At 47.6% G+C, this 19,734-nt stretch overlaps 1 protein-coding gene across 1 annotated transcript in view; it reads left to right on the top strand.

Moving 5' to 3' along the window:
* The first annotated feature begins 205 nt into the window (after nucleotides 1-205).
* STK35 (serine/threonine kinase 35) overlaps nucleotides 206-19,734 on the top strand; it is a 48,555-nt gene continuing 29,026 nt past the window's right edge. The window contains exons 1-3 of the mRNA XM_033185912.1: nucleotides 206-760; nucleotides 1,354-1,951; nucleotides 15,808-16,557. Of these exons, the coding sequence (XP_033041803.1) occupies nucleotides 467-760; nucleotides 1,354-1,951; nucleotides 15,808-16,520 (1,605 nt within the window). The 5' untranslated portion in view covers nucleotides 206-466 and the 3' untranslated portion in view covers nucleotides 16,521-16,557. The remainder of the gene's footprint in view (nucleotides 761-1,353; nucleotides 1,952-15,807; nucleotides 16,558-19,734) is intronic.

The raw sequence follows: 19,734 nt of genomic DNA, 5'->3' as shown, positions 1-19,734 counted from the left end.
CACACCAATCAGCGTCCATCTAGGTATTTCATCTGGGTCTATCATTCCTGAGAATTAAGACCCATTCTTAATGGATCTTCAGAGAAACGGATGCTCAGGGTGGGTCAATGATTTGCACAACTGGGTAGAAGGGATGGTCGGGATTCCAACCCAGTCCCTGAGGTTCCCAGGCGCGACGTATGAATCAAACGACCAAGACATCACCCAATCAGTATTTATTAGACGCCTACTGCGGACGGTTGGTCTTCACGCAGGTCAGGCGAGAAGGGGTGGTGATGCGCGGGCCGCTGCGGAGACCCGGAGCCCGCCGCGGATCACGGGAATTTGGCGCCTATTTTTTGTTGGCTGGGTGTTCTCGCTGGTGATTGGGTCTCGGCAAGGCGTGCCGGTGCGCTCGGCTGCGGCTGCTCCGTCGACCTTGGCAGGACCGGGCGGTGCAGGACTCACTCGGCTGGCCTCCCGGGGGATGGGCCACCAGGAGTCTCCGCTGGCCCGGGCGCCAGCGGGAGGTGCAGCTTATATAAAGAGGTTATGTAAAGGGCTCAGCTGGCGCGAACACGTGGAAAGCCACGGGAGCCTAGGAGCCTGGGCCTCCCCAGCGAGCGCCGCGGCAGCAGAAGGATCCGCTGCACGCCGGGCTCGGGCCACCACCTCCAGCGCTGCTGGGTCCCGGAGGCAGCCCAGGACCGGAGCGGACCATCCCCAGGCAGGGGCTCCAAGGGGGAAACGGGCCGCCCGGAAGTGGAAGAGCGCGGGCCAGGTAAGGGCGCCGTTCGAGGACTTAAGACCAGCGCCGAGGCTGGAGTTACTGCCACTGCCTCCGCGCTTGGTAAGGGAAATCGGGTCCTCGGCCGGTCGCGCTCCGAGAAGCCGAACTTTTGAGCCAGTCCCTTCTACCCGCCGCCCTCGGGGACTTGGGTCGGTCCGCTGGGCTCCGCTAGGGCTTAATTCAATGGACTGTTTACACCCGGGCGAACACAAGGCGGGGCGCGGGGAGGGACGTCACGGAGGGGGCCAGGCAAAGAAAAAGATTTCCGCCGGCCAAATCGCGTCCTAAGGCGGTTTTCAGAAGGCGTGAAGCTTGCTGGCTCTTCTTTTTCCTATCGCTACATGACAAGCTAATAGAGAGAACGGAGAGTTTTTGCTTTTCTTTCCGGTTCCCCCTCTGATCCGCTGCCCAGTGGTTCCGTCTTTCCCGCTTTCCCCTCCCCTCCCCCGTTCAATCAGCGGCGGTAGCTTCCGTCTTAAAGGGGCCGCGGCGGCCGGGGGGAGGAGGAGGTGGGACGCCCCGCGGCCTACGCTCCTGGCCTCCCCGCCTCGGCCTGGTCGTTTAACCGATTCTTTCGCCCGCAGGTCACAATCCAAGGTCCCGCTCTTCCGCGTCCCAGGGCCGGACGGAGGGATGAGGCAGGGGGGGCCCGGGCAGCGCCGTTGCTGCTCCCCCCGCCACCCGCAGCCATGGAAACGGGGAAGGACGGCGCCCGCAGAGGTACACAAAGCCCGGAGCGGAAAAGGCGAAGCCCAGTGCCGCGGGCGCCCAGCACGAAGCTGAGGCCGGCGGCGGCGGCCCAGGCCATGGATCCGGTGGCGGCCGAGGCCCCGGGCGAGGCCTTCCTGGCGCGGCGACGGCCGGAGGGCGGTGGCGGGTCCGCGCGGCCGCGCTACAGCCTGTTGGCGGAGATCGGGCGCGGCAGCTACGGCGTGGTTTATGAAGCAGTGGCCGGGCGCAGCGGGGCCCGGGTGGCGGTCAAGAAGATCCGCTGCGACGCCCCGGAGAACGTGGAGCTGGCGCTGGCTGAATTCTGGGCCCTCACCAGCCTCAAGCGGCGCCACCAGAACGTCGTGCAGTTTGAGGAGTGCGTCCTGCAGCGCAACGGGCTAGCCCAGCGCATGAGTCACGGCAACAAGAGCTCGCAGCTTTACCTGCGCCTGGTGGAGACCTCACTGAAAGGTAGGAGCACCGCGGGCCTTTCCACCCACGCAGGGCCTGGACCCCCTGCTCTGCGGACGGCTTGACCCACACTGTTCCCGGCTCTTCTAGGCCTCAGACCTGGTCCCTGTCACCCTGTGCCCAGACACACCCTCCTTTCCTGGTTCCAGGCCTTCGGCCCTCTCTCTTCTCCGGTCCCAGGATCAGTCCCGGAGCCTAACGTTGGCTGGTATTTCCATAACAAGAGCTCGTTTAAGTGCTAACCATTAACTTAATAACTGCTCAATATTTGTGAGCTATGGTTATTAAACGTCTTCTATTTTTAAGATCCGTCGGGGAGTGGAGGAGGGGTTGGGTTCAGTTAGTAGCAAAACTGCAGAGCCCCCTCACCCCCTAGGACCTCTCTGTTTCCCTCCCAAAACAAACAAAAGAGAAAAAACTTTACTGGACCCACCCACACCCTCTCCCTGTCTTGCTTTCCCAAGTCTCCTGACACCCTCCAGCTCCAACCCCCAAACTCTTGTGGCTTCCTCGTCTGCCTTTTCTTCTGTGGCCCCCAGCCCTTCATCCCAGGCAGCCAAGCAAACTGACGATTTTCTGGCTTGGTCCTCTGAGGCATGCAGGCTGACAGCCCTCACAGGTGGCCTTGAGAGCTGTCATGTAACAAAGCATCCAACATCTTTTTCCTCCGTTTTACATTCTTAATCTTTTTAACCTCAGAGGCTGGCTGGCAAATGGTTTTACTTAAAAGGAAAATGCGGTTCATTGAGGCAAGAGGTCTTGCAGTCCTGGAAGAACTAATTATCTTATTAGTTTCCGGGTTTTAACTGCAGTTAGGGAATGTGTTCATCCTAACTACTCAGTACCTACAAACCTTTTTCATACTACCAGTAGCTAAGTGTCTGCTCGGAGAGGAGGAGTGGGGCAGTAGAAAGTTTGAGGAGACTTTCTGAGGCAGGAGGATCCAGGGGAAGAAAGTTTACTAATCTGAGTCCCAGCTGTGGTCTTAGTGCTGAAATAATTTTTAGGTAATAACTTCAAAAGTAGGTTCTATCCTCTTTCTATAAATAGAGAAACTAAGACTTAGAAGAGAACAAATAACTTGATCAGGGTTAATCCACTTGAAAGAGAAGTTAGACTGGACTCCTGGTTTCCTTGTATTTCTCAGAGCTTAAGTGACGGGAACCCAGATCTGTCTTGATTCAAGGCCTGGATCCTTTCAAAGGCGTAATGCTGTTCTCCGTACCCTGAGGATGAACTTTTAATAATGGGTAGGATTTGGGGTGAGTTTGGAGAAGGTGGTTTCCTAAAACCTTGTTTGGAGCTTTTGCACAGCTTAAAGATTGAGAGAGTAGGCAAGAACTTCAAGCCGAGGTTGAAGGTTCGAGACTGGCATCCATGAACTGAGGACACAGGAATAAACATGTGGCAAAGTGAAGTCCCACATGCCAAGGCAGTCTTGTAGTAGGAAGTCTCTTTCCCAAGAGAATGCTTTGTCCCACTGCAAGTCAGTTGTTTGACAGTGGAGTTGGAAATGTGGATCAGTATCACCTGGAGTCCTTTAAATAGATGTGTAACTGTATAAAGTCCATCCCTGCCCCATCCATTCTGAGAAGCCCACCCTCTCCCCAGGGTGAGTGTTTTTGTTTTGAAAAGACTTCCAGCAGGGCACGATGGCTCACGACTGTTAATCCCAGCACTTTGGGAGGCCCAGGCAGGAGGATGGCTTGAGCCCAGGAGTTTGAGAACAGCTTGGGCAACAAAATGAGACCCTGGTCTCCACAAAAAATAGAAAAAAAAATAGCCGGACATGATGGCACAGGCTTATAGTCCCAGCTGCTGGAGAGGCAGAGGCAGGAGGATCGCTTGAGCCTGCGAGGTTGAGGCTACAGTGAGCTATGATCCTGCACTATAACCTGGGCAGCAGAGCAAGACCCTGTCTCAACAAAAAAAAAAAGGCCGGGCGCGGTGGCTCACAGCCTGTAATCCCAGCACTTTGGGAGGCCAAGATGGGCGAATCACGAGATCAGGAGATGGAGACCATCCTGGCTAACACGGTGAAACCCTGTCTCTACTAAAAATACAAAAAATTAGCCAGGCGTGGTAGCGGGCACCTGTAGTCCCAGCAACTCGGGAGGCTGAGGCAGGAGAACAGCGTGAAATTGGGAGGCAGAGCTTGCAGTGAGCCGATATCGCGCCACTGTACTCCAGCCTAGGCGACAGAGCAAGACTCTGTCTCAAAAGGGAAAAAAAAAAGGCTCCCTAGGATATTCTTTTATCTTACCCATATTCTAGGAGCGCATCACTTATTTTGAAGTCCTTCTATTCTCAGACTTTCCGCAGTCTTCTCCTCTACTGGGACTTCCTACTACAAGACTGCCTTGGCATGTGGGACTTCAGTTTGCCAAATGTTTATTCCTGTGTCCTCAGTTCATGGATGCCAGTCTCGAACCTTCAACCTCAGCTTGAAGCTCTTGCCTACTCTGTCAACACATAAATACTATGTAGACTTTCCTCACCCGAAGAATTTGTCAAAACTCCAAAGTGACCCATGGCAGCATAGCATAGTGGTTAGTATCATGGACTTTGGGGTTAGACCCCCTGGCTCATCCCAGGACTGACTGCACAAAACATGGAGCAAATTGTTTGAACCCTGTGAGGAGCATTCCTTTATTGTAACATAGTGAGTGTGTAGCTACGACGTTAGGTACATAGGGTCACTGTGCAAACTTAATGTCAGCAAGTGCTCCACATAGGGAGGAATTCACTGCGTCATGTAAGTTCACACCATGTTCTGTACTTTTCTACGTCACCCACTTGAAGATTCACATTGTTCTTGCTCAGGTTTCCCAAACCTGTTTCACCATAGAACACACCTTATTTTCTGTGTTGTCAGGCACGCCAAGCTGACAGAAACACTGCTGTTTTCATCCTCCCTTTCCCAACTAAAACCGAGACCTAGAAGAATGAAATCTTTTGCTTTAGGCCACATACTAGATTGGATCCGTCCCTTTCAGTTGATTGTTGTACTGAAAAATATGTGAACCTCTACGGTGTTCAGGGCTCAGAGACAGAGCAGTGAAGAAAATGTGTGTTGTTTCTGCTTATGAAAATGACATTCAGGCTTACTTGCAATGTGTTGATTTTTCAAGTAGTAAATAGGTAATCATTTTTGTTTCTTAATATTAAAATAGAGGACAGAGACCAAAATTACTCGAAGTTAAACTTTCCTTATTCTGGATTCCAAAATTTAGGGGTCTTGATCTGTCCTGGGACCCTGGGTTTACACATGCAGATACCACCCAGTAATGTTAGAACTGGAAGGAGTCCTAGAGATAACCTGGTTCAGCTCTCTCATTAAATAGAAAAGTCCTTTGCAGTCACCCTTGACCCTGCCTCCTAAAACTCAGAATGATTTTGAAACAGGCCAAAAAGCGTGAATCTGTCTTGAAGTCTCAACTAAACCTAATGCTGAGTCCCTGCTGTGGTATTGGAAGGGGAGGAAAAAAAAGCAAAGCAAAACACACCACCCCTTGCCCCAAGGAACTTACATTTGAAAAGTTTGAGAGCTGGAGGAAGACTTAAATGCTATTCAAGATCACTGGAGGAAATGACCAGTCAACTCATTAGCAAGGGCTTTGTACAAGAATTAAGAGGAAAGAGAATCAGGAGCTAGGGAGAAGGTGGGCTTCAAAGTAGGGTGCCTAGGACTGCGGATAGGTGAAGAGACAAAGTGAGTCTGTTTCACTATTTGGCTAATAAAATAATCCAGTATGAAAAAGAGAAATGTCTTGAAATGCTGTTTTTGGTCTTACCCCATTTTGTTTGATAGAGTTAAATGCATTGTCTCCTTCCGTTCTGTGCACAGACCAAACATGTCCTGCCCAGAAGCGTTAAGACAGCAGAAGCTTTGGAGGAATAGAAAGAGGTCGTTTCACAAGGAAGGAAACTGAAGCCTAGAAAAGGGACAAGACTTTATGCACAATGAGTTAGTGATAGCACTCAAACCAGCCTCCCAGGCTTTTTAAAACCACATTTACAATCCTGTAAATTATTTGGTTGACGGGTTAGTGCCCATGTTTTTAACTTTGAAATACTTCTCACATAAAGAGAGGAGTGAAGGCATCAACAGTTTGCTTTTATCCACTTGTTTTCCATTGCTAGAATGCCTGTTCTGAATGTGCCTAAAACAAGGTTCAAGATTACTGCCGCTTAGACAGCAGGCAAGCCTGAGTCATTGTCAGTTAGAAATTCTGTTGCTTTGTCTAAGGCACACACTGATTCTTCCAACAAATAGCAAGTGAGGACACACACACAAATCCAGGACAAACTCTCAAGACTCATACAACAGAATAGTTAGAAGTTTGGAAGAGCTGGGAACCTAGCTTACACTCAATTTGATAAGACACTAATTGTTCTTTACCAATTGTTTGATGTTGATGCCTTTAGGTGGCTGGGAACCGAGGCCTTGGAAAGTAACATTGCCTGCACACCAAGTGGCTTTGAGCCAGGCTACTATAAGAAGCTATGCAGAGTTCTCCGTGAGGCATGCAGAGGACTCATGCCCACATGAACATAATGCAGGGTCACAACTGGTAGCATCCTAGAAAACAGTACAGTTCTCTGGGAGTTTAGTTAGGGGCATTGGGGGAAGCAGGGGAAGGAACTAACTGAGGGAGGAACTGTAATAGTATAGGAGAGACCAGGGTCTTAGCAGTAGATAGGTTTTCAGCCCGCAGACTTCCCCAACTTGTCGAATGCCTACAGAATCTTCAGAGCAGAGCAGGGCCATTCCCTCCCCGGCCGTTAGAAAGCAACCCTGAATCCTCTTCTGTGACTTGGGTCTTGGAGTTTAGAGAGCCCCTAGGTCAAGAGGCAGAGAACTGGCTGGCATTGGGGAAATGTAAGTTAACACAATACAATAGAATGCTAGACTCAGAGTCAGAAGGTTTTAGTCCCAATTTCACCCTGTAAGTAAGAGTTGAAACTTGCAGGTTGTTATGTATCAGGTGAAGTCAATACCATGATTATCTTCATTTCACAGGTGAGGCAAGTGAGGTACCAAGGTTAATGAAATTGCCCAATGTAAAACAGCTGAGCAAGTAACCAAGTCAGGATTCAAGCTCAGACATTCAAACTTGAGTATGCTTTCTTAACAGCTGTGGGGTACTGCTGGGACAGGTAGCTTAAGTTCTAGGTTCTTCTGTTTTTCTTGGTTGTAAAATGGACATAATCATATTTTACTCAAACTGATGGCTCAGGCCGGGCGCGGTGGCTCACGCCTGTAATCCCAACACTTTGGGAGGCCAAGGTGGGCGGTTCACCTTAGGTCAGGAGGTTGAGACCAGCCTGGCCAAAGTGGTGAAACCCTATCTCTACTAAAAATACAAAAAATTAGCCGGGCGTGGTGGCGGGCGCCTGTAGTCCCAGCTACTCGGGAGGCTGAAGCAGGAGAATCGCTCGAACCCGGGAGGCAGAGGTTGCAGTGAGCTGAGTTCACATCAGTGCACTCCAGTGTGGGTGACAGAAAAGAAAAGAAACTAATGGCTCCTCTTTGTTTTTAGTTGTATATTGATCAGTGCTTGTGGCACTGCTGATTTCTGTTGGTTCATTCTGTGTGTCTCAGCTGCCAGGGACCCCACCTGCTCTCTGCTTTACCCTTGAGTGACTTGGGGCAACCATACATACTTCTTGCTCCTGACCGACTGCTTTTTATGTGCATTGGATTTTAGGTACCAGCCTCAGGAGATAGAAGCAGCCCTTCCTTAATTAACAGCTTTGGTTAATTGGGGTTGCATTGGGTAAGGTCTTTCTTAGTGTAAACTCTCGAGGAGTGCTTCCTAAGTAGAACTTGAAGTAGTCTGTTCATTTTCACCTCAAATGTGGCCTTTGCCGGTATCTTTAGGGCTAGGAACCCTCCTTAGTGACTTCTAAATTCTGGATTCTGACCTAGTTGTCTTTAACTTGTGTATTCTGCATACCCTACTACTAGTTTCTATGTTCTTTCTCTTTTTACACCTCTCCAGCTCATAACTTTTATCTTGATTTATTTCACCCTCTTATCGACCACCTAGGTATGCGTGTGATATACCATGGGGAACCCAGAGACTTGATTTCATTCCACCGTGAGTGCCCAGTCTAACGGAAGAGATAGTTACAATACAACAGGTGTTACTTCACTGCAGCCTGTAAGAGGTGCTCTGAGGGAATCAGCTGCCAGGGATGTGGACTAAATCTGGGGAAAGGAAGGATGAGTTGTAAAAGGGTAAATCAGAAACAACCCTGGCAAGAGCTGAGGCTTAGGTGTGTGGCAAGGCCCATACATATGGAGAGAGATACTTGAGCCCGGACTGCCATGGATTAGGGGTGCCCCAACTCTCTGCCTGGCTGGTGGATTCTACATTTTAACAAACCCCTGTAATGTTCCAAGTAGTAATAGCTAGCGTTTCATAGTATTTTCGTATTCCTTTTCTCATTTAATTATCGCCACTGTAAAGTTGTTTCTATAACTTGTTCTTACAGACAAGAAAATCAATATCCATCAAGGTCAAGTTGCTTGTCCAGCACAACACTAGAGAAAGGTCAGGGCCTAGGTTTACATCCAGGTGCTCTTTCCAGTGTCCGTGTTCTTGACAGGCTGCCTTATAAGTATTGGACAGCTTCCAGTGGTATCCAGAGACATTAGTATAATTCACACCCAGTAGCAGTCTGCTCTGGTGTCCAGACACCTTTCAGTGTGCTTTGTATGTCACAGTTAAGCCTTAGAGCAGTCCAGTGATGTAGGTGTTTCTTCTCAATTTATAAAAAACTAAACAGATTCTTAGTGTCCTAAGAAGTTTGCCCAGGATCATATAGCTATGTAATTGGGGGGTCGGGGGGCAAGTAGTAGAGGGAATGTTGACCCCAGGCTTGGCTGGCTTTACAGCCCCTGTCCGGCTGGTGGGTTTACTCTTGTCCTCTTCTGAACACTGTTTTGCCCTGACAGCCAGCGTAACAAGTCTGTTAATCTTAGGAAGTACTTTGGACACACCCTGTGGTGTTGCTATGGTACCCAGCCTCTTTATAATGACATAGCCCAAAATCATTGAGAATGGGACCAATTCTTGGTCCACATGCTCATATTTCTTTGGGAAGACGTGCCAGGATGGGTCTGTGTCTTTAGCTTCTCAGGACAGATCTTCACCTGAGCCAGCTCTTTAACTAAAATATTTTAATGTACAACTCCTAATTAAACAGGGATGGCTATGGTCATAATTTATTCAAACTTCATTTTTCAGGGTTCCCTCTAATCCTTTTTCTTAGACATAACTTAATATTCTGCCTTTTTTCCCCCCTTCACATTAAAACTTGCTTATCACATGCTATGTGACTTTCTCTTTTGACGTTTTAAGTGAACTTTTGTTGAAGTATAATGATACTTTAAAACTTTCAGCCAATTGGTATTACCATAGTTAACTGTTACTCATTCTCATTCTTGGACAGTTGTTTTCCAGTCCTCCACTTTGACTTACTCTGTATGGCATACCAGTTCTGAGTGTTTCTAGTGTTTGGTGTGTGTTTTTTTTGTTGGGTGGGGAGGCTTGTTTGTGTCTTTTTTGACACTTTTGGAATAAATTCCTCAAGTGGGATTTTTGTTTCAAATGGATCGAGCATTTTTAAGACTTCCTATATGTATTACTAAATTGCTGTCATCCTAGTGTGCATAAGTCAAAGTCCTAATTAGTCCTCTGCTGAAAGACAAATCTGCATGTTGTGTGGTTGGACCATCACGAGGGACTGGATGAACATTAAACTCTTGGGGACATGCATCAGAGTCCACTGTGGGAACTAGCACATCCAGGTGTGCGATTTTGCTGCTGGCACTGAGGCAGTTGCAGTGCTTCTGCTGAGAATCTAGGCTATGAAACTCAAGGTCCTGCCCTCAGTGAGGCAAGTTACTTAATCTTCTGCTCCTGAGTCTCCTCACCTATGAGAGGAAATGTAATTACTATCTGAATAGATACTCTGAATTCTTCCTTTCTGTCTTACGTGACAAGTTATTAAATTTTATTTATCCTAAACTTCTAAGACCTTTCACGTCCTCTTCTCACCTCCTCCCTTGCCAGCCCTCACTTCACCGGGTTTCAGAGCCTCTTGATGAGTCAGTCGGCCGCTAGTCTGTCTCCTGTCGCCAACCCCTCATGCCTCCATAAGAAACTTGTCTCATTGTCGAATATATGCTTTTTCACAATTTAACGTCTCTGAAATCAGAGGTTGACTTAGTCAATGGTGTGTCCGTAGTATTGTCAGCAGCCTGTATGGCTTAAATGGTATGTCTTGAAATTGGTGATTTGTAGATTCTATAAGCAACGTATCTCTAAAATACGTCAGTGGCCAGGCATGGTGGCTCATGCCTGTAATCCCAGTACTTAAGGAGGCTGAGGTGGAAGGATTGCCTGAGCCCAGGAGTTGAAGACCAGCCTGGGCAACATAAGGAGAACCTGTCTCTACAAAAAATAGAAAAAAATAGCCAGGCATGGTGGCGCATGCCTGTAGTCCCGGCTACTCGAGAGGCTGAGGCGGGAGGCCCCCTTGAGCCCAGAATATAGAGGCAGCAGTGAGCTGTGATTGGCTGCACTCCGGCCTGGGCAACAGAGCTAAACCGTTTCAAAATAAGTAAATAAATAAAATATATTAAGAACTTTCAGTCACTTCCCATTTCTTGGAGTCTAAATCCGCCTTAGAAGAGCTCCAGCCTCGTTCCGGGACATTCACTGGAACTCTTCTGTGATTACCCAGACTGCTTGTGTCCCTGGAGCACACCCCCGTGCTCCTGTGCCCACTCCCCTCATCCTGGGAGACGCAGCTGCAAGGCCTCTCGCAGTTATTCTCAGCTTGCCTTCCTCTCATCCCAGCTTCTCTCCCGACTCCTGGCAGATCTGGGCCCGCTTCCTAGTTCTTACAGCTGTAGTCATTCTGCTTCTAATGACCAGAAGCCTATGTAAGGGCAGGGGTGCCCCTCATCTCACCGCACCTCTGTGTCTCAAGAGCAGTGTGTGCTCAGAAATTGTTTAAGTGGCGTTGACTAAAACCTGGAAATCTAACTTCTGGAGGAGCCTTAAGGATAGGCTTGTAAAATCCAGAGCATTTTGTGTTTCTTTCCAGGAAGTGCCTGTCTTTCCAAAGCTCCTACTGGCTTGTCCTTATGCTGAGCCTGCTGGCCTCACGTTTTTCAGCGAAGCAAGCCATGTTTTATTGGGAGCTTCAGCACTACTGATCAATTTCCATGACTAATGCGATGCGAGACACCTGCTTGGTTTTGTTCTTGGGTTTAAGCATCTTCTCTCCCCGTGAACTGGCATAGGATATGTTTTGAAATACCTAATTTATATTACGGTCACCTGACTGTCAGACGTGAAGGAAAGGTAGTAAAACTGTCCCCAAAGGCAGGCCTGGCTCTCTTGGAAGTATACTTTTTAGTCCTCTGTGAGCTGGGGGACAGCATGGTCTGGGGGGAGAACTTGCTGTGGGGGCTGTCTCCTATCCTCCCCAGTTACTCATGGCAGGGCCCTTGGGCAGACTCTGAAGCCTTTCTCAGCCTTAGTTGCCCCACCTGTAAAACGGTGCCTGGTAAGATGAGACAGCTCGCATAATAAACTTTCAAAATAGTACCTGGAACCCAGTAGGCTTTCACAGGCTAATTTACCTCAAATCCTTCCTATGGCCAAATAACCTGCCTGTTTTCTCCCTCTCTGGGAAGTAAGCTAAATTTGTAACTCTTACTAATCTTATACAACTGTCAGATTATACCAGACAAGGGAATTATAAAACTTAAGTAAATTTTATTTGTTCCTCTCAGTTCAAAAAACAGAATTTCATGTGGGGATTTTAGTGGTTGCTGCATATGTCTATTCCAGTTATATATCCTGAAACTGGGGAAATACTCACAGTTGTGGGTGGGGTCGGGGGCCCACTGTGAGATGGGCCTGAGCTAAAACTCTATGGATCACCTGCCCTCCGTCAGTCCTGTTCTGACTGGTGGACCGCAGTGATACTTTGATTCTTTGGGAATTGGTGTCTTTTTGGAACTAGTGTTCAGTAGTCCTCTAAAGTTTCGTTACTTTCCCTTCCTCGATGCACAGGCACCTTGGAAATGACTGCAGGTCTCCCTGGGGAGGCCGGAAGACTGAGTAAGAAATCTAGTCCCCCGACCTCAAAACATCTGCAGAATGTGCCAGCATTTCTCAGGGTTGAGTAGAAGAGTTAAGCCGTAGATTGCTAACCAGGATATCTGGTATAATTTAACAAAAACTAAAATAAAAATATAATACTAGGGCCTTGGCTCGTCAGAAGAGGGAAGTTACTGGGAAATCAGGTGAGTGTAAGATAGATTGGCATTGCAGCTAGCCTTAAGGTGCACATTTCAATTGTACCTGCAGAGATTGTGGGGGCAGCAGGCCTAGGGAGAGGGATCAAATAGGAGTAGCCTGGTCTACCTAGAGCATGGGTTTCAGCTGTTACAGCCTAAGAAGTATGATGTCTTAGATGGAATAATCCACTTTTATTCGATGATCTAAATTTCGTCTTTTGCCTAATATGTAAAAAACTTACTTGTATGGCCTACAGCACTGGGATTATTGAAATCGGTGACTTCCAAGGATTTGGTTGGGGTTGGGTGGGAATGATGATGTTGGTGATGGTCAGTGGTTCATTTCCCCAAAAAGATCTTACATTTTGCCAAATGTAGTTCATATCTGACTTAATTCACAGTACTCATGTGGTATACTTTCATTATCTCATTTGATGGATGTGAAGACGGAGGTACCAAAAAGACTGAGGCTCAGAGAGGTTCAGGGACTTGCCCAGGGTTCTAGCCATCTTTTCATCACACCTCAGTCTCCCTGTATTTTCCTTGGAACAAAGAATCCACCCAGTGAAGCAGTGGTCAGAGTTGGGGTCTAAATCCAAACTCCTTGTTTCCTGGTCTGTGTTTTTCCTGTTACTTCACCAAGTGCCTCCGAGTGCCTGGCATCATCCACATCCCCTCCTTCCATCTGGCCATGAGGTAGCTGAGACCCCATTAGACAATCTGCTTGGAGTAAAGGACTAGAATTACGATGTGTCTGTTTTCTCCCGGGCAGCTAGGAGTGCGTGCTTGAAAGCACACGCTACAGCTTCTCATGAAGTAAGTCCACGGGCCCTTCCTGCGCAAAGAAGTGCTTTTGAGGCTGGGTGCTCTTGAGAAGCTGGGACTGTTGAGGCTGCTGCACCCGGCCTCAAAAGTACTTCTTATGGAAGTATGTTGGGAAGCCAAGGCGGAAGGACCACTTGAGCACAGGAGTTGGAGGCTACTGTGAGCTATGGTCGCACCTCTGCTCTCCAGCCTGGGCGACAGAGTGAGACCTTGACTTGTAAAAATAATAACACTTTTGTATCTGGGACAAATAGCTGCGCTCCCAGTTTTCCATTCTGTCATACCCACTGTTGCTGAGTGTGATTCTGAGAATACTTCTTCCTGTCCAGAATTTTCCTCTCAACAAACAGCCCCTCCTGTAGCATCTCCTGAGTCTAGCTCCTTCCTCAGAACAGCTCCTCAGTCCGAGGATCCAGTCTCCCCCAACCACTCATAAACTTTGGGGTGTTTTTTTAACCGTTTTTTCTTTCCCTGGATTCTCATAACCTGGACTTAGATTATAGTCTGTTTTGCAGACTTGTTTTCTTTTTCCTTAGGTTACCATAGTTACTAACTTTGTGTATGAAATAATCACGATTCCTCTTTATTCTCCCACCAGAAGTTGCAGTGTTTTCTGATGTGACCTTTGCAAAGGGAATTGGATGGCTTTTTAATCTTTTCCTTTCTGGTTCTATCTCTAGTACACATTTCTTGCTCTCCTTTTTGTGGGTCTTTAGCATCTGGATTGACTTGCGCTTCAGATTGATGCTTCATTGTGCAGTATTTTTACATAGAGGGCCTCTGCCCATGACCTAGATAGAGGATTATGAGAGGGGAAATAACTGATTTGAAAAGAACAAAAAACATCTGCCCTAAACTGGTTCTACCTGTGTTACTTTGATTGTGAGTAATATAAGCAAATAAATTATATAATTACAAGGGAAGTGAGGTCTATCCGATTGTGATAAAAAACCTAAAGCTTTTTTTTTTTTTTTTTTTTTTTTGAGACAGTCTCGCTCTGTCGCCCAGGATGGAGTGCAGTGGCCTGGCCGGATCTCAGCTCACTGCAAGCTCCGCCTCCCGGGTTTACGCCATTCTTCTGCCTCAGCCTCCCGAGTAGCTGGGACTACAGGCGCCCACCACCTCGCCCAGCTAGTGTTTTTTTTGTATTTTTTAGTAAAGACGGGGTTTCACTGTGTTAGCCAGGATGGTCTCGATCTCCTGACCTCGTGATCCACCTGTCTCAGCCTCCCAATGTGCTGGGATTACAGGCTTGAGCCACTGCGCTGGGCCCAAGCTTTTGTTTTTTACGTCACATCGTCTTGGCTCAACCCAGAACTCAGACCACTGGCTTTAGTAGACCTCGTGCCTTGGTAATTTCAGGCCTGTTTGGGTTAGCAGAGTCTCACCCAGATCACTGCGTTTCATTATAATAGAGTAAATGACTAGTAAAAGGAACCCTCTGCCAGAAGCTATCTGAGGAAGTGCAGTCATTTTTGGTAGGATGGATACTCCATTCTGGGGCCAGAGAGAGGATTTCTCTTCAGGTCCTGGCCCAGTTACAAACGACCCTGTGACCACCCAGAGCAAGGCAGCACATTTGCAGGCCCAGCCTCTCCTCATCAGTGAGATAAAACATCTGCCTACTTAGACTTAGCTTTGGGAGCAGTTGTAGTCATCAAACAACATCCACATAAAGATTCACTGGACTGTCAATTGCTTTATAAAGAATATTGAGATTTGCTTGGAGAGGTTGGTCACCAGCTTTCCTAGAGTTTCAAGCCCGCACAATTTAAACCTTATCTTGTACATCGACTTTAGACTCCACTGTTCCCACCAGCCTTCCTATTTATACCTTTCTGGTCTTTTTGTCCCTGTGTTCCATCATCCATTCCATCTTTCAGCCTAGAATTACCTTCCTGCTCCCCCACTGATCTACTGCCTGCCTTTTTACAGGGTAAGTTCAGTCCTGTCCCCTCTGACACCTTTAGATCTGGTGGCTCCTGCCCTCACTTCACTGTTCATAGGTGTTGACCCTGATGGAGATGTACGGCTTCTGATGGTTGCTGCTGTGGATACTTGTCATCTCCTTGAAACTAAGCCTCATAGAGACGGGACACGTTATGTAGCTAACTCGTGCTAGACATATGGTGGGCTCGCAGAAAATATTGATGGATCGGAGTGTGCCTCTGAAGTAAACCAAGGAAATTGTAGGAGCGTGCCTCTGAAATAAAGGAAATGGTAGTGCCATTCTAGGTACGTTAACAAGAATCCTTCTGTAAGTCAGGAAAAAAAAGAGGGAAGGTCATTTGCTCAGCATGGAGTAACAATGATATTAGAAGCAACAGACCCGTGACAGCCTTCTTGTGTGCTTTTTCTTGTCCCATCTGCCCAGCAGCCTTGGGAGGTGTGGGTGGTATGGCACTGCCTGTTTGGAGACAGTATAATGAAACAAAAAGGCTTTGCAGTCCACCAGACAGCAGTATAAACCTGAGTTTCCACGTGGGCCTCATTCCAAACCCAGGTGCCTGACACCAGTCCCTAGTGCCCATGTCATACCTTGACTTGTTCTGTGTGAGTAGAAAGGGACTCAGTGCCAGTTTTGCGGGTCCCCTTGGAGCAGTTGTTTGTCACCATTGTCACTCTTGAATACACTGCGTCCTTTAGTTCAAAAGTGTGACTATGTCCATCTCACTCAAGCTCCTTCCTGTCTTCTTTGATTTAGGAGAAAGGATCCTGGGTTATGCTGAGGAGCCCTGCTATCTCTGGTTTGTCATGGAGTTCTGTGAAGGCGGAGACCTGAATCAGTATGTCCTGTCCCGGAGGCCAGACCCAGCTACCAACAAAAGTTTCATGCTACAGCTCACGAGCGCCATTGCCTTCCTGCACAAAAACCATATTGTGCACAGGGACCTGAAGCCAGACAACATCCTCATCACAGAGCGGTCTGGCACCCCCATCCTCAAAGTGGCCGACTTTGGACTAAGCAAGGTCTGTGCTGGGCTGGCACCCCGAGGCAAAGAGGGCAATCAAGACAACAAAAATGTGAATGTGAATAAGTACTGGCTGTCCTCAGCCTGCGGCTCGGACTTCTACATGGCTCCTGAAGTCTGGGAGGGACACTACACAGCCAAGGCGGACATCTTTGCCCTGGGCATTATCATCTGGGCAATGATAGAAAGAATCACTTTTATTGACTCTGAGACCAAGAAGGAGCTCCTGGGGACCTACATTAAACAGGGGACTGAGATCGTCCCTGTTGGTGAGGCGCTGCTAGAAAACCCAAAGATGGAGTTGCACATCCCCCAAAAACGCAGGACTTCCATGTCTGAGGGGATCAAGCAGCTCTTGAAAGATATGTTAGCTGCTAACCCACAGGACCGGCCTGATGCCTTTGAACTTGAAACCAGAATGGACCAGGTCACATGTGCTGCTTAAAATTCAGGGCTAAGCATTTTGGGTGATTTTAAACTAGGTGAGTGCTTTCTGTTGTTGTTTTTTTTTTTTTTTTGTTTTGAGACAGGGTCTCACTCTGTCGATCAGACCGGAGCGCAGTGGGTACAGTAGCAGGATCTCGGCTCACTGTAACCTCCACCTCCCGAGTTCAAGTGAATCTCGTGCCTCAGCCACCCAGGTAGCTAGGATTACAGGCACCTGCCATCATGCCCGGCTAATTTTTGTATTTTTAATAGAGAAGGAGTTTCACCATATTGACCAGGCTGGTCTTGAACTTCTGACCTCAAGCGATCTGCCAGTCTCAGCCTCCCAAAGTGCTGGGATTACAGGCGTGAGCCACCATGCCCAGCCTCCCTTTTTTTTTTCTGTGTGCCCGCTTCTTGTACTGGGTTCTTCATTCTGGACCCTGAGATGGGCCCTGTGAAGTTGGGGGGGACTACAAAGTTGAAGAAAACTAAGTGCTTCTTATCAATGATCCCCCCCATGTCTTGATGGGAGAAATGTGCAATTACCTCAGCACAAGTTGGAAAGTCTAGAGAAGTCTTCTGAGAGGAGGTTGTGTTTAAGCTGAATCTCCCTTTTTTAAGAAACGCTCTTTCTCATCATTATAAATGCTCACTGTAGAAAGTGTGCATAAGAGGTAAACAGATTTTCAGAGAATAAACGCTACCTCTAATTGTATCCCACCTACTCACACATCCAGTTCTACATAGTTTAGATCTTGCCTTAGTTGGTTGAGGTCTTTCTCTTTTTACTCATTACTAATCTGAGCATTCCTCCATGTCATACTTTAAAAGTATGGCTTTTCGGCCGGGCGCGGTGGCTCAAGCCTGTAATCCCAGCACTTTGGGAGGCTGAGACGGGCGGATCACGAGGTCAGGAGATCGAGACCATCCTGGCTAACACGGTGAAACCCCGTCTCTACTAAAAAATACAAAAAACTAGCCAGGCGAGGTGGCGGGCGCCTGTAGTCCCAGCTACTCAGGAGGCTGAGGCAGGAGAATGGCGTAAACCCGGGAGGCGGAGCTTGCAGTGAGCTGAGATCCAGCCACTGCACTCCAGCCCGGGCGACAGAGCGAGACTCCATCTCAAAAAAAAAAAAAAAAAGTATGGCTTTTCAGGGACTGTGTGACATTCCCGTTATATGTACCATAATTTAACCATTCTCCTACTTTAGAAAACATAGATGTTTTCCATTTTAGATACTATAAAGAATGTATGCCGGGTGCGGTGGCTCAAGCCTGTAATCCCAGCACTTTGGGAGGCCGAGACGGGCGGATCACGAGGTCAGAAGATCGAGACCATCCTGGCTAACACGGTGAAACCCCATCTCTACTGAAAAAAAAAAAAAAATACAAAAAAACTAGCCAGGCGAGGTGGTGGGCGCCTGTAGTCCCAGCTACTCCGGAGGCTGAGGCAGGAGAATAGCGTGAACCCGGGAGGCGGAGCTTGCAGTGAGCTGAGATCCGGCCACTGCACTCCAGCCTGGGCGACAGAGCAAGACTCCGTCTCAAAAAAAAAAAAAAAAGAATGTATTAGTGAATATTTATGTAGAAGTCTTTGCTTATTTAAAAAATTGTTTCTGAGGTGGGCGGATCATGAGGTCAGGAGATCGAGACCACCCTGGCTAACACAGTGAAACCCCATCTCTACTGAAAATACAAAAATTTAGCCAGGCGTGGCGGCAGGCACCTGTAGTCAAAGAAAGCTACTCGGGAGGCTGAGGCAGGAGAATGGCGTGAACCCAGGAGGCAGAGCTTGCCGTGAGCCGAGATTGCACCACTGCACTCCAGCCTGGGTGACAGCGCGAGACTCCGTCTCAAAAAAAACAAACAAAAAAATTATTGTGAGCTTTCCTTTGTCAAGTACAGTCATGCTCCGCGTGAACAATGTTTTGGTCAACAAGGAATGGCATATATGATGGTGGTCCCGTGAGATTATAACGGAACTGAAAAATTCCTGTTACCTAGTGACGCAGCTGTTGTAATGTTACAGTGCATATTATGGTGCAGTGTGTTACCTTTTCTGTGTTTAGATACATGAAAACTTACCATTGTGTTGCAGCTGCCTATAGTATTCAGTACAGTAACATGCTGTACAGAATTGTAGCCCAGGAATGATAGGCCATACATGTCATCTAGGTGTATAGTAGGCTACACCATCTAGGTTTGTGTAAGTACATTCTTGACATTATACAACAGTCGCCTAGTGACTCATTTCTCAGAGATCGTTAAGCAGCCCATCGTTCAGCGACCCATGACTGTACTGTGCTAGGCTCTGGGGTGACATGAGAAGCCAAATCAGAGACTTTCCCGTCTTCATGAATTCTGCATCTTAATTAGGGAGAGAAACTCCAAGTAGAACTTGGTTTCATGTATAGTATTCTCAATGAAAGTATTTTTGTAGTGAGTCACTAGTTCTGATTCTTCCAATCATAATTTTTTTATAGCTAGTTAAGGAGAAGAGGTATTCAGGGAAATTGATCTTTCGGGTGTTGATGCACAGAGTCAAGAGGAGGGAATTGGGGGTGAGGGAGCATCCCAGACAGACAGACCAACCTCTGCAAAGGACCTGAAACCAAAGGGAGCCTGCCACATTTGAGAGACTAGACCAATTTGGGTTAATGAGGAATGTAGACGTGGAAATTAGAGAGGACAGGGAACAGTGTAGACAGAAATCGAGCTGGAAAACCCAAAGGTATATTTATAGGAACAGCAGAATAGTTCATTTGGACTGAAGTTTAATGTGTGTGTAAGAGAAAATTGACCAGCATATATGCTAGGTAGTTTCACATGTACCATTTGTTTCACCTTTACAACCCTGCAAGGGATTAAGTAATTTACCCCAGATCCTACTAAATTAAGGATGGGTGTACCTTATTCAAGCATCCCCCACCCCCTTTTCCCTTAATATGGTAAGCTAGAAGTAAGCTGCTCTTAACACTGTGCTGGTCTTGATAAGGTGATGGAGCTAGTGCTGATCTCCTAGTGCTCACAGGGAGCCTCAGGAGCCATAAAGCACGGAGCTTTCCATCACTTGGGTGGGTTCCCTCCCTTTCCCTTTATTATCCTCTGGTTTCTAGGTGGGGTTGGCTCATACCAAGTTGAGCTTGGTTTCGTGTGCAGTGTTCTCAGTGAATGTATTTCTGGAGTGAGTCACTTAGGTTTAATTCTTTCATTCCACAAACATGTATTCC

The sequence above is a fragment of the Trachypithecus francoisi genome, unplaced genomic scaffold (genome assembly GCF_009764315.1).
Source record: "Trachypithecus francoisi isolate TF-2019V2 unplaced genomic scaffold, Tfra_2.0 Lachesis_group21, whole genome shotgun sequence".
Classification (NCBI taxonomy): Eukaryota; Metazoa; Chordata; class Mammalia; order Primates; family Cercopithecidae; genus Trachypithecus; species Trachypithecus francoisi.
This window is presented reverse-complemented; position numbering and strand designations above follow the sequence as displayed.